Here is a 12,783-nt window from a genome sequence, read left to right on the forward strand (position 1 = left end):
CTTTTTATAGACTGCCAGTAAAAATGTTGCATGGTATACAACCTTAAACCTAATACAGTTTAAGAGAACTAAGGGGGAAACAAATTATTTTATATTGTTCCTTAATGCGTTTGACATCCCATGCATAAGAGATTGAAAGGATTGTGTTCTGGTTTGGTTAGCAAAAAGCAAAAAAGTGCACAAGCCTGTAATTTTATGATTGAAGCAAAGTGATGGAGAGAAATTACAGTACCGGTATATTGTAACTTTTTTTCCTAACAAACATTTTTTTGAAAAAGGGACTAAGAACAAGAAGTCTTTTGAATTTATGAGTGCAATGTAGGCTTGCAAATATCAACAGTTTGGTTAAATTTCTTTCTGAAATTTGAATGAATTTTGCCAGATAATCTCAAATATGTTCCCGTAATAATTAGCACAACAAAATAATTTTATGATTGTGTGATCATCACCGTTATGTGTGATGGCAAAGCGTACACACCCAGGGGTGCAGCGACAATCTGAAATGTTGGAGGGACACATTATAAACCTTATCAGCTTGGCTCATGAATATTAATTAGGTGACTTAACATTTGTCCTTGCTAAATAGCAGGTAAGTGAACGCTATAGTAAATTACCACTTACACAGAGTCTTAATGTCTTTAAATTATAGGCAGCTGCAATTTTCTTTCTTAAAATATAATTATTATTTCCCAAAAAGTGGAGAGGGCACACTTTGAAATATCTAAAAGCGTTATAATATTTGCAGTGCTCCTGGGTACAATCCATCTCTTCAGTTTCACAGACAGTTATCCTGTCTCAATTGACGATAATCATTACAATTGCTTTAGAGACATATATCCAGAAAATGAATCCCGAATAGGGTTTTCGAAAGTGTAGAGTGAGGATTTCATCTTGGAAATCATTCATCCTGCTTCTTATTCTCAATAGAAGGATTAAAATGATTTCGAAATTCATATCAATGAACATCTTAGAATTATTGATTTGAACTCCAAGAAAGGTATGTTCCAGGATGAAAAAGCTTTTCCTCAGAGGGGCTGCCAGAGAACACCAGCAACAAAAAAAAACCATCTCTGTTTAAATGGCTAAGTCAAAGTTTCAGCTGTTTCAGCTGCCGTGTCCCTGGAGGGTCAGTTAAATATTGAGACTGGAGTCCTGAGCGCCCTCCTTTCTCTCCTTTCTGAAAATGACACAACACAGGATGAATTAAAATGTAATGCAAAGGTCTTTTTCCTCGGTCACGCAGCACGGTTATTGATGATCTGTCACATTAAGTCATGTCGAGGGAAGACTTATGGTAACAATTTAAAATATAACAGGAAAGGGAAAAAAGAAAAATCATTAAACTCTGCCATCGAATATGAATTACGAATAAGACTCTCTTCATTCATTTAGTTTCCGTGGAAAGGAGACACTTTAAGTAATCCTCTGGAAGCCTTGAGCTGCTTTAATTTGCCGAAATAACCACTCTCGCCATTTCCCAGCATTCACTGCTGATCAAGTTTGAAGCATGACAGCCTAATTATGAATGTTACGGTGTAAAGTCTCCAAATCATTCAGTATCTTGCCTGCTCGTGCCTCTCGGTGGAGAACACCTGTATTTGTTTTCTTTTTCACCCTATTTGGGTTCAATCATTGTGTCTCTCTCCAGGCTCACTTTTTCAAGCACAATTAGAAGCTGTAATTTGTTTTGAAAATCTAATTAAACCACGCTGACCAACTCAGCGGTCACCTTTGCCCCCGTTTGGCTTTAGATCAACTCTCAAGAGCATCCGGTATGTAAATCAGCCCTCTAAAGATTCACGGGTCATTTAAGAGGCTGCTGTGCTGGGCAAAGGGATGTGAAAGATGGACAACGAGCATTTAGCCTTTTTTTCCCCCTTTCTGCGTGGATGGAGAATGGATGGAATGGTTGATTTGGATGTTTAATGTTTAACGTTTATTCTCTAGATTGGGCCCCCATGAGGGCCACAACTCGAATACAACAGCCTCCATTTCTTCCTGGTAACAATTTTCCATTAGACACAATTGTCAAATGTTCTATCTCAGCAGAAAATGGGGAATAGTTATATTAAACAGTGCATTAAGCCATTATTCATCTTTATTTATTTAGTCAGAGACCTCTAATATGATTTAATTGGCTGGTTTCCAAAGTGTTATGAAGAGAAGTGAGCCTGTACATGCAGGGAGAGAACAAGAACTATAGGATCTTTAAGTCTGAGGCAGAAAATTCATATGCCCTCCCAGACAAAAAGACACTATGTCCATTAACTGGGAGATCAGCCAAAGCTATGCTTTTAGATTGTTTAAGAGACTGTAAAATTCTCATTAAATACTTATAGGATGTTTTATTGACCTGTTTCTTGTGGGTCCCAAGAAGGTCTATAATACCTAGAGAAAGCCAACCAAGGATTAAAATGATTTTGAAATTCATATCAATGAACATCTTAGAACTATTGATTTGAACTCCAAAAAAAGGTATGTTCCAGGATGAAAAAGCTTTGAAATGTCATTCCCATTCATCTCAACGGCAGTCATAAATGGATAAAAATGCTTTTTACCCACAGAACAATCAAAAAACCTATCCAAATTGTCATATAGAGTACAGTACATTTACCATGAGATATGTCAACATTGATCCTCTGTTTCCGATAGAACATGTGCAAACCTCCAAATTTAAACGTTTATTTACATTTATTTTATGTGCCATTTTTAAACTTTTATATGCATTTCTGTGCCAATGGCATCACCAAATGGTATTGCAAAAATAATCTGTTACTTTCCCGCCTCTGTTTGCCTTCGGTTGTTTAAACAGATAACCTCACACCTCGGGTGGAGTCAATGTACTAAAAAAATGGCTTATTGTCATCACTGCATATTAAAGGTGCAGTATGTAATATTGACAGCTAGTGGTTGAAATGGATACTGCAGTTCAAATTCAAAATATTGGAGAGAAAACAAAATACTGTTTCCCCCGCCCCCTCCTCCTCAGACTCAACGCTCACCCGGGTTGCCAGATTGAGAACACGCAAAAGGAGCAAGTGCAATTGACAATAAAAGCCGAGGAGACTTGCATCGTAAGTTGATGAGTTGATTTATCCGTGTTTTAATATGCCTCTGGTCATTGAGCTTTTTGGATGGATGACGAGGCTTTTTAGTTGGGTAGAATCTGCAATCTCTGACCTAGTTTGTTTGCTGGCTTCCCTGGCTACAATACACTGTGTTTTCCGCCAACTGGCTTACCCGGGGTGTCGAAATACTGTTGGGTAAATTGGCAGTGGGCAGAATCACACAGACCAAAACAAATACAAACATTCTGACAAGGAACACACATTTCAAAGTAGCATAACTGGTTGTAGCATTGTTTTTTAGCATTTTTCCTAAACATATGAAAACATATTATTGTATGTTTATGCTTTAGTATACAGCACCTTTAAATTAAATATAGGACAAAAGTATTTAACAAAAATGTAGTATGTAAAGGTAAAGTACATCACCTTTCAATATATACTGTATACAACTTAAAATTTACATATATAAAATAAAAATATTAAAATGTTTAAGAAAAATAAGTAAACCTTTTTCTGAGCCTTAAATTTGTAAATAATCCATTTAAAGGTGGAAGTTTGCAGATGTTCTCAGACACTGAGGACTAATGTTGATGTATCTCATTGTAAACAGCTTAATATCCAACCGAGTTTCTAATCAAGTCTAATGAGCTCACACTTAAACTCATAATTTGGTTAATAACGCCATCTTTCCATTCCACTGCATTTTACAATTTATGCGTAATTTGGTTTGCTTCTGGTTGATTGTGGTGGAACATTTAAATCCAAGAGTCAGAGCAGATCATGCATAGAGCAATCAAATCATAAATGCCATTGAATAGCTTGTGCTGGATTTTCATATTAGGTGATTTATTGGGAGGTTTCCATTCAATTTGCTTTCCGCATAGACTCGTGCTTTGAATGAGGGCGGTGTTTTGATATGTTACAATTCTTTCGGTAGGCCAACCATCTTTCTGCACCTTTCGATTTGGAAGCACATCAGCAATCGTCCTGTAAATGTTCATTTCCAGTGTTCGATTGTACCATGAAGGTGAAGCTTTCCAGTTCAGCGCTTTCTCTGTCGCTGTCCTTCAATAGCCCACCGATGTAAAGAAGATCACCGAAGCGTTGACGTTCGCTTTCCTACATCCATTTTACACCCAGCCCACACTCACCGTCGCCCTTTAAGGCATTTATACAAATATCAAGATTACCGTAACAATAATCTCCTAGACAGCATGTGCCGGTCTCCCGAATTAGCATGTGGAGTTAATGGTAACGCTCACCTTGAAATGTCATCCCGACAAGAGCGCAACATGACCGCCCCTGCTGCTCCTGCCCAAGGGGCCTCTTCATAACCCCCTACCACGTGGGTTTGTTAAAAGAGTGCTTCCTGCGTGTTTTTCCTCTGAAACGGTTTTCCTGAAGAATTCAGGTGACCGCAGGGGTTCACACACCGGGTGCTGTTGCCGTTCTCAGCGTTGTTTAGCCACAGCCGGATTGAAAGCCTCTTCTCAGATGTGCCGCTGGTGAGTTTATATCCCACGGTGTGGTTTCACTGCCGTTAATTTGTTACATTTGCCAGAGCCACACAATGCAGGGGCCAGGCAAAGGAATTATGAATATTAAAATAGGAATGTGTGTCTGCAGTGCTTCAATATTAAATCATAAGGGAAGGACTGTCGCAGGCCTTATTAAAAGATAATGTGTGCTGGGGGAGAGGAAACATATCACTTCTCTGCTGGTGGATATCGCTACTTTAAGCTCTATGTTGTGCATGTCTATGGACAAACACTCTGATGAGTTAAGTTTGTGTGCATTAAGAAAGAAAATGAAAAACTGACATAAAAAGAAGAGCAGGGTTAAATAGTAAGGGGATTGAGGAGGAATATAAAGCATGAACTGAAGGAAGTAAAAACAAAAGATGAGTTGGAAAGTACGTATCCAAACAGTTTTAATTGTACATATGTATATGTAACATTTCCTCATATTTTTGTTTTGACCCCAGTGGAATAAAAATGCCTTTTTATAATTACGTTTACATGACATGAGGGGGGGGGGGGGTGTATCTTAAAATTATACCTTCACTTTATCATAAATATGATTTATTACAAGTGTATATACACCCTGTAAAATTACTTTTTAAAAGAAAGTCATTGACTAATGAGATGAACTACGTAACTCTCTAACTGTAGAAATTATCCTTAATATAGTTAGGGTAACACTTTACAATAAGGTTTCAATGTATTAACTAACATGAACTAACTATGAGCAATACATGTGTTACTATATTTGTTAACCTTTGTTAACGTTAGTTAATAAAAAATACAATCGTTCATTGTTCTCCCATGTTACTTCACAGTGCGGTAACACTTTATTTTAAGGTGCTTGTAATAAGCAGTAATTAACAGTTAATAAGACACTTATAAGACCTTATAAGATGCATATAAGCATTAACTACTTCATATAAGGGTTAATTAAAGGTCCAGGCCCTGAAGAGATCAGGGAAACTACTCCCTCTTGGGAAGGTCAATTTTTAAGGGACTGGGAGTTTGTGTTACCATTTATGTTTGTTCGGCTGTTCTAAAAGTGCAATGTATTGATACTTGAGAAATGTATTATTTAATTTAATTTATTTATTATAATTAGTTAATGCTTATATGCATCTTATATGTATCTTATAAGGTCTTATAAGTGTCTTATTAACTGTTAATTGCTGCTTATTACAAGCACCTTAAAATAAAGTGTTACCCACAGTGCATTAACTAATGTTAAGAAATACAACTTTAGATTTTTTAATTATGTATTAGTAAATTATGAAATTAACATCAACAAAGATTAATAAATGCGTGCAGATCATTATTAGTTAACTAATGAAGTTAATTAATGTTAACTAATGAAACCTTATTGTAATAGCATAGTTAGAGATTACCAGGCCTCTCACAGTGTCAATGGACTCGCCCTAGGACAGCACTCCGCATGGCAACCCCACTGCGCTGTGCGTTGATAAAAATAGAGCGAGGACAGAGAAGGGCTAATTATCACAACACCAAGAGATGTTCTTGAGATTCACAGTCTAATGTTCAGGGACAAAAGTGTCTGAACACATACCAGAACAGAGATTTAGAATGGCAATGCCAAGCATTTGTTTTGTTACTTTTCTCCTAGTAAGACAGGTGTTAGCGATTTCTGTTTTGGTGAGACAACTCTACCATTTTGGTAGAAAAAGGGTAAAAAGCTGAGTCCATTTGAGAGCCGAACGCTGAAGTCACACGCACCTGTGGTGAAATACTTTTTGGGACTTAAGTTTGATTTATTGATGTCATAAAAATTGAGAGACTTTAATACCACAGCCTTTCACTGTTGGAAATTCAGAAACATGTGCTGTCAGATACGAGTAGCCACTCCACATTTCATATTTCAGCGAGCCGCTAAAAGGTTGATAGAGATCTGCACATATTTTGTGTTTTTATTGTGATTGATTGTCATGGGGAAGTCAGATGCAGCTTGTAGGTTTTATATTCCTCTTGTAAACACAACAAAGAGAAGAAATGCTATTATTGAGAGAGAGAGAGAGACTGTGAGATGTCAATCAGAGGGATGGAGTCGACGCGCCCTTCCGATGTCGATCCGAGGTGGGATTCTCCATTACTGAAATGGACTGTTTGAATGGCTCTCTGGCCCTGAGTTTATCCTGGCTTTGTGCGGCTGATACAGTAATTGCATGCAGTGATTAGGAAGCTCCCGCAGCACAAAGCACAGCCCGGATTAAACGCACACGCTGGGGCAGATGCAACGCATGCTGTCAATTATAATATACCACTCCAAATGGCACTAAGCGGGGAAATAATAAAGAACCACAGCTCACATAGAGAAAGGAGACGGGCCCATCTTTTAAATTAACAATACGCTCGAGGTTCGAGAGCTTTTTCTGGTCGGGATGAAATTAACTCGCCCACAATTTGAACAGCAGGTCTTGTCTTCTACAATTACACTACACTACAATTTACACTACACCCTTTTAAAAGAAGGTTCTTTATTTAGCATTGATGGTTTTTAACCTTTAACATGCATGGAAACTGTTCGATGAACAAGAAATTCTATTATAGTGGAAAAATGTTCTTTATATTATTAAAAATGTTCTTCACACTAAGGAACGACTCATCACTTCTGGGAAGACGTTCCACTGGGAGATTTGTTCCTGGAGCATCAGTGACCCCGTTGAAAGGACTTTTGACCATGTAGTGTATTTTTGTTAGTTACGAGCAGCTGATGACAGACTGGAAAACACTGTGTGTTTGTTATGGCTCATGTCTTCCTCTTTGCTTTCATTCTGTGCATGCAAAAAACCCTGTCCAACCCCCATATGGCTCGATCTGTCGGTTCAGAGACTTTAAACTCCTTGAGCAGACAGGAGAGGGCTGAAGCTTTAGTCCAAACTATCTGTTGTCAACCTTCTGATATTTTGAAAGTTAAAAGTATGAATAAATGAGAAAGGTTACCAACAATATTTTCTCCTCCTCTCTCTCTCTCTCTCTCTCTTACAGATCCTAACGCCCAGAAAAACGTGCCAGACCACGCTCTAATCGGAGGAGTAGTCGCTGTTGTCGTTTTCGCAACTTTGTGCTTAATTATTGTATTGGGACGCTACCTGGCACGGCATAAAGGTACGATTTTCCTTTACTGTCTGTAAAATATAGATACAGTGATACTCAAAAATGCATCATCTACAGTGGGCTTCAAATTTCTGAGACCACCTGTTATTCAAAACCTGCAAATAAACAGTTTTAGTCATTTGAATCATTTAAATCATTTCAAATAAAGGAAATGTAAAATTAAAGGGTTAGTTCACCCAAAAATTAAAATGATCCCATAATTGACTCACCCTCAAGCCTTCCTATGTGTATATGACTTTCTTCTTTCAGCCAAACACTCAGGTCATTTCTGACCGGAAAATCTTCTGTTTTGAATTTTTAAAAATCACAGCTTCATCGGAATGGTACGGAACTTGGTGACTTTTGTGGCATTTGGAATGTGAACACACACAAAAATTGAGGGCATGATTCGAGCAGGCTAAGTGATCGTATAAAAAAAAAAATAGTCCAGCTTTTGCTCTTCGGTAAAAAATGACCGACCAGGAAATAAATGGGAAATTGACAAAAACAATAAAATTCTGAGAATTTTTGTGTGTAAAATCTACAAATCGGCCTCGATGCAGGAAAGAAAGTGTTCAGCAATGAAGGGGTGAAACTCAAAAACATCAAGAGTGCAAAACAGACTAAAAGTATTATTTGAGAATATCAAAAAAAAAAAAAAATACATTCAAATCCACATCTTAAAAGGAAGTAATTTTGTCCAAAAACAACTAGAGAATTCACAAGCCTCTCCATTGAGAGCTATACAGGCATGGAGGAAGTTTAATTTTTAGGTGTCTGGTCACTTCTGACCGGGAAGATAACAAGTGCTACACGAAAATGAGGAGCAATAATAACCTGACTCTCCCAAGCTTTATAATAGGAATGAATAGTACTTGAGATTTTGAAGCCCAAAAAAGTGCATCCATCCATCATAAAAGTAGTCCATACAGCTCCAGGGGGTTAATAAAGGCCTTCTGAAGCGAAGCAATGTATTTTGTAAGAAAAATTTCCATTTTTATAACTGTACAATCTAGAATCTGGCTTCTGTACGCGAGTCAAGTTTCGGCCGAAGATCGAACACTGAGCCGACGCATGAAGTATTGATGAACACGGAAGCGCAGAGGATAGCAAGCAAAACAGAACACCGGTCACGAATTAAAAGTCTAAAATGAGAATTTTTAAAGAGAAATGTCAGAGAAGCTTGAGTTTGTTGCCCAGCCATATTTGTTTGATCCCTGGGGGGCGTCTACTCTCAGCTAAGCTTACGCTACTCCTACATCCTACAGTGCATCCGGAAAGTATTCACAGCGCTTCACTTTTTCCACATTTTCTTATGTTACGGCCTTATTCCAAAATGGATTAAATTCTTTATTTTCCTCACAATTCTACAAAGAATACCCCATAATGACAACGTGAAAGAAGTTTGTTTAAAATCTTTGCAAATTTATTAAAAATGAAAAAAAAAATCTCATGTAGCCTACATGTATTCACAGCCTTTGCTCAATACTTTGTTGAAGCACATTTGGCACCATTTACAGCCTCAAGTCTTTTTGAGTATGAGCTTGGCACACCCATTTTTGGTCAGTTTCTCACATTCTTCTTTGCAGAACCTCTCAAGCTCCATCAGGTTGGATGGGGAGCGTCGGTGCACAGCCATTTTCAGATCTCTCCAGAGATGTTCAATCGGTTTCAAGTCTGGGCTCTGGCTGGGCCACTCAAGGACATTCACAGAGTTGTCCCGTAGCCACTCCTTTGTTATCTTGGCTGTGTGCTTAGGGTCGTTGTCCTGTTGGAAGATGAACCGTCGCCCCAGTCTGAGGTCTAGAGCGCTCTGGAGCAGGTTTTCATCAAGGATGTCTCTGTACATTGTTGCATTCATCTTTCCCTCGATCCTGACTAGTCTCCCAGTTCCTGCCGCTGAAAAACATCCCCACAGCATGATGCTGCGACCACCATGCTTCACTGTAGGGATGGTACTGGCCAGGTGATGAGTGGTGCCTGATTTCCTCCAGACATGACGGTTCCAACTTTGTTTCATCAGACCAGAGAATTTTGTTTCTCATGGTCTGAGAGTCCTTCAGGAGCCTTTTGGCAAACTCCAGGCGGGCTGGCATGTGCCTTTTACTGAGGAATGGCTTCTGTCTGGCCACTCTACCACACAGGCCTGATTGGGGGAGTGCTGCAGAGATGGATGTTCTTCTGGAAGGTTCTCCTCTCTCCACAGAGAAACACTGGAGCTCTGTCAGAGTGACCATCGGGTTCTTGGTCACCTCCCCGACTAAGGCCCTTCTCCCCCGATTGCTCAGTTTGGCCGGACGGCCAGCTTTAAGAAGAGTCCTGGTAGTTCCAAACTTCTTCCATTTACGGATGATGGAAGCCACTTTGCTCATTGGGACCTTTAATGCTGCAGAAATATTTCTGTACCCATCCCCAGATATGTGGGGCTGCAGACAATTCCTTGGACTTCATGGCTTGGTTTGTGCTCTGACATGCACTTCTTCTTCTTCTTCTTCTTCTTCTTCTTCTTCTTCTTCTTCTTCTTTCAAGTTTAATGGCGGTTGGCAAACCAAACTATAATGGTGCATTCCCACCACCTAGTGGATTGGAGTGTGGATAACGTAATGGTATAAGTGACCTAAATCCTGTTACTTAAATGAGTGTCTTTTAAAAAATTAAATACTTCTTCATATATTTTAAATTGCTTTGGGCCATTACCTAATAACGCTTGGATAGAAAAAGCTTCCATTTCCATTTCTCTTAATGCTTGGAATCATTTAAATCTTTCTCTTGCATAAGCTCTGACATGCACTGTTAACAGTGGGACCTTATATAGACGGGTGTGTGCCTTTCCAATTCATGTTCAATCAACTGAATTTGCCACAGGTGAACTCCAATCCAGTAGTAGAAACATCTCAAGGATGATCAGTGGAAACAGGATGCACCTGAGCTCAATTTTGAGTGGCACGGCAAAGGCTGTGAATACATGTACATGTGATTTTTTCGTTTCTTATTTTTAATAAATTTGCAAAGATTTCAAACAAACTTCTTTCACGTTGTCATTATGGGGTATTGTTTGTAGAATTGTGAGGAGAATAAAGAATTTAATCCATTTTGGAATAAGGCTGTAACATAAGAAAATGTGGAAAAAGTGAAGCGCTGTGAATACTTTCCGGATGCACTGTACATCATGCGACGCAAGGAGGGACGTTACTGGAACCTAGTGATTACAGTTTATAAAGTTATAATTAAGGATATTTTTCTTACAAAAACGCATTACTTGTGTGTATGTATGTATGTATATATACCCTACACTAAAGTAATGTCCTCTGAAAATTCAGCTTATTATTTTTTCAATTTTTACTTTAGCTTATTGTTTTCAATATTATTTTAAAATTATATTTCACAATAATATCTTAATTGACTTTTTACCAGTAGTACATAAAAAGTATTAGCATTGTCAAGTATAGTGAGGTTCAAGTTACTTGAAAGATCACTTCCTAAAATAGTAATAGTTTTTTTCTGACACTTTATTTTACAGTCCTTGTTACAGTACATGTAGCTAATGTAGTAATAAATATAAATTATGCATAATGACAAGCAACTAACCCTATAGTAAGTACACATACAGTAGGTCATTATTATTACTCACATAAATATACACTTTAACACGGACACCTTCAAATAAAGTGTAACCTATTTTTCCTACATAAACTTGCCATTTTGAAGTTTCCATTTAGAAGTTTTTGAAAATCACATTGTTTTTTAAATCAAGAAATTGTGTGTGTGTTTCAGGCACATATTTGACAAACGAGGCCAAAGGAGCGGATGACGCCCCGGACGCAGACACAGCCATCATCAATGCCGACGGCAACCACGCACATGCAGAAGAAAAGAAAGAGTATTTCATTTAGACTGCAAGTGGCATTGCGCTCCTCTCTCTCCTCTCATTCCTTCCCTCCTTCCCTGCACAGTGTAGGAACTTCTTCAGACAGCAGCGGAAGCTTCTTCTCACACTTCTTTTCCTTTCTGTTTGTTGTTGTTGTTTTTTTCATTTTTTTTTTTCATTTCAGTTTGGTTTTCTTTCGCCTTTTTCAATAACAGCTCACCTGCTACTTTTTTACGAGCAACTTATTTGCTGAAGATGTCACCTTTTGTAACCATTATATAGCTGTAAAACACGCCCAAAGTAGTCCAAAAATGTCTAAATCTCCAAATATGAAAAAAAGAAAAGAAAATTGTCTGCAGCCATCTTTCAGTAAGGACTCACCCTTCATCTTCTCACAGTGCCTAAATATACAGATGTCCGCTGAATTTCAGTCAATGCCTTCGTTTGTCAGGCTTCTGATTGGTTGCTTGCTTTTATCTTCAGCGTTATGATTTTTAAAAATGTTTTGTGGTCTGTTACTGTTTTAATTCATTTCTACTTTTGTTTTGGTTGTGATTCATGCTGAATCCATTTATTGTGCTGTTTCTCCCAAAAAAAAAAAGATGTACAGTAGTAAAAAATATACTCAGACTTGAAGTGAGGGAGGTTCCCTTTTTATTCTACAGATTTTTAGGTGTTAATAATGTTATCGGTACGTAGAGACGCTCCATTCTCCAAAAGACCATTACATGATGTGAAACTGACAGCTCACACTATGGCTAAAATCAGTATTTTGTACTTGAACTGTAGATATTGGTACGTAAATGAATAGCTCCACAGAAGGTCTCAGTGTGTTCCACCGAAAATCACCTTGTGTTTTTAAAAATTAGGATAAGCAGTTAGGTTAACCAGCTCTGGTTACCAAATAAACCATAGCGGGTTAGTGATATAGCAACCAGGCAAAGAAAGAAAGTATTTGTGTAGTATGATGATGCATCTCCACTGCTTGGTTCTTATGACACTTGCTTCTGTATTCCTGCACTGATCAGTTCCTGCACAACAGATCCACGGTCCAGGCGGGAAACATCCGTACGTCATCCTTCAGCTGTTTACACAACCGTTGTGCCGAACACAAGATATCTCACAAAACAAAAAGTGATACTTTAAAAGGATCAAAAATAAGTAGTGCGCTACTATTTCAGTGCTCTTAAACCTTCATGTCATTGGTCAGATCAAT

The 12,783-nt window shown here is 38.2% G+C and overlaps 1 protein-coding gene across 4 annotated transcripts in view; it reads left to right on the forward strand.

The window, feature by feature from the left end:
* Window positions 1–12,519, forward strand: part of cadm2a (cell adhesion molecule 2a) — a 493,856-nt gene extending 481,337 nt beyond the window's left edge. For all 4 annotated transcript variants that reach the window (XM_056247784.1, XM_056247785.1, XM_056247786.1 and 1 more), the window contains 2 exons: window positions 7,592–7,711; window positions 11,474–12,519. In XM_056247784.1, coding sequence (XP_056103759.1) covers window positions 7,592–7,711; window positions 11,474–11,592 — 239 coding nt within the window. In that variant the 3' untranslated portion in view covers window positions 11,593–12,519. The remainder of the gene's footprint in view (window positions 1–7,591; window positions 7,712–11,473) is intronic.
* Window positions 12,520–12,783: the final 264 nt, after the last annotated feature.

The sequence above is a fragment of the Rhinichthys klamathensis genome, unplaced genomic scaffold, assembly GCF_029890125.1.
Source record: "Rhinichthys klamathensis goyatoka isolate OS25496 unplaced genomic scaffold, OSU_Roscu_1.1 h1tg000050l_1, whole genome shotgun sequence".
Lineage (NCBI taxonomy): Eukaryota > Metazoa > Chordata > Actinopteri > Cypriniformes > Leuciscidae > Rhinichthys > Rhinichthys klamathensis.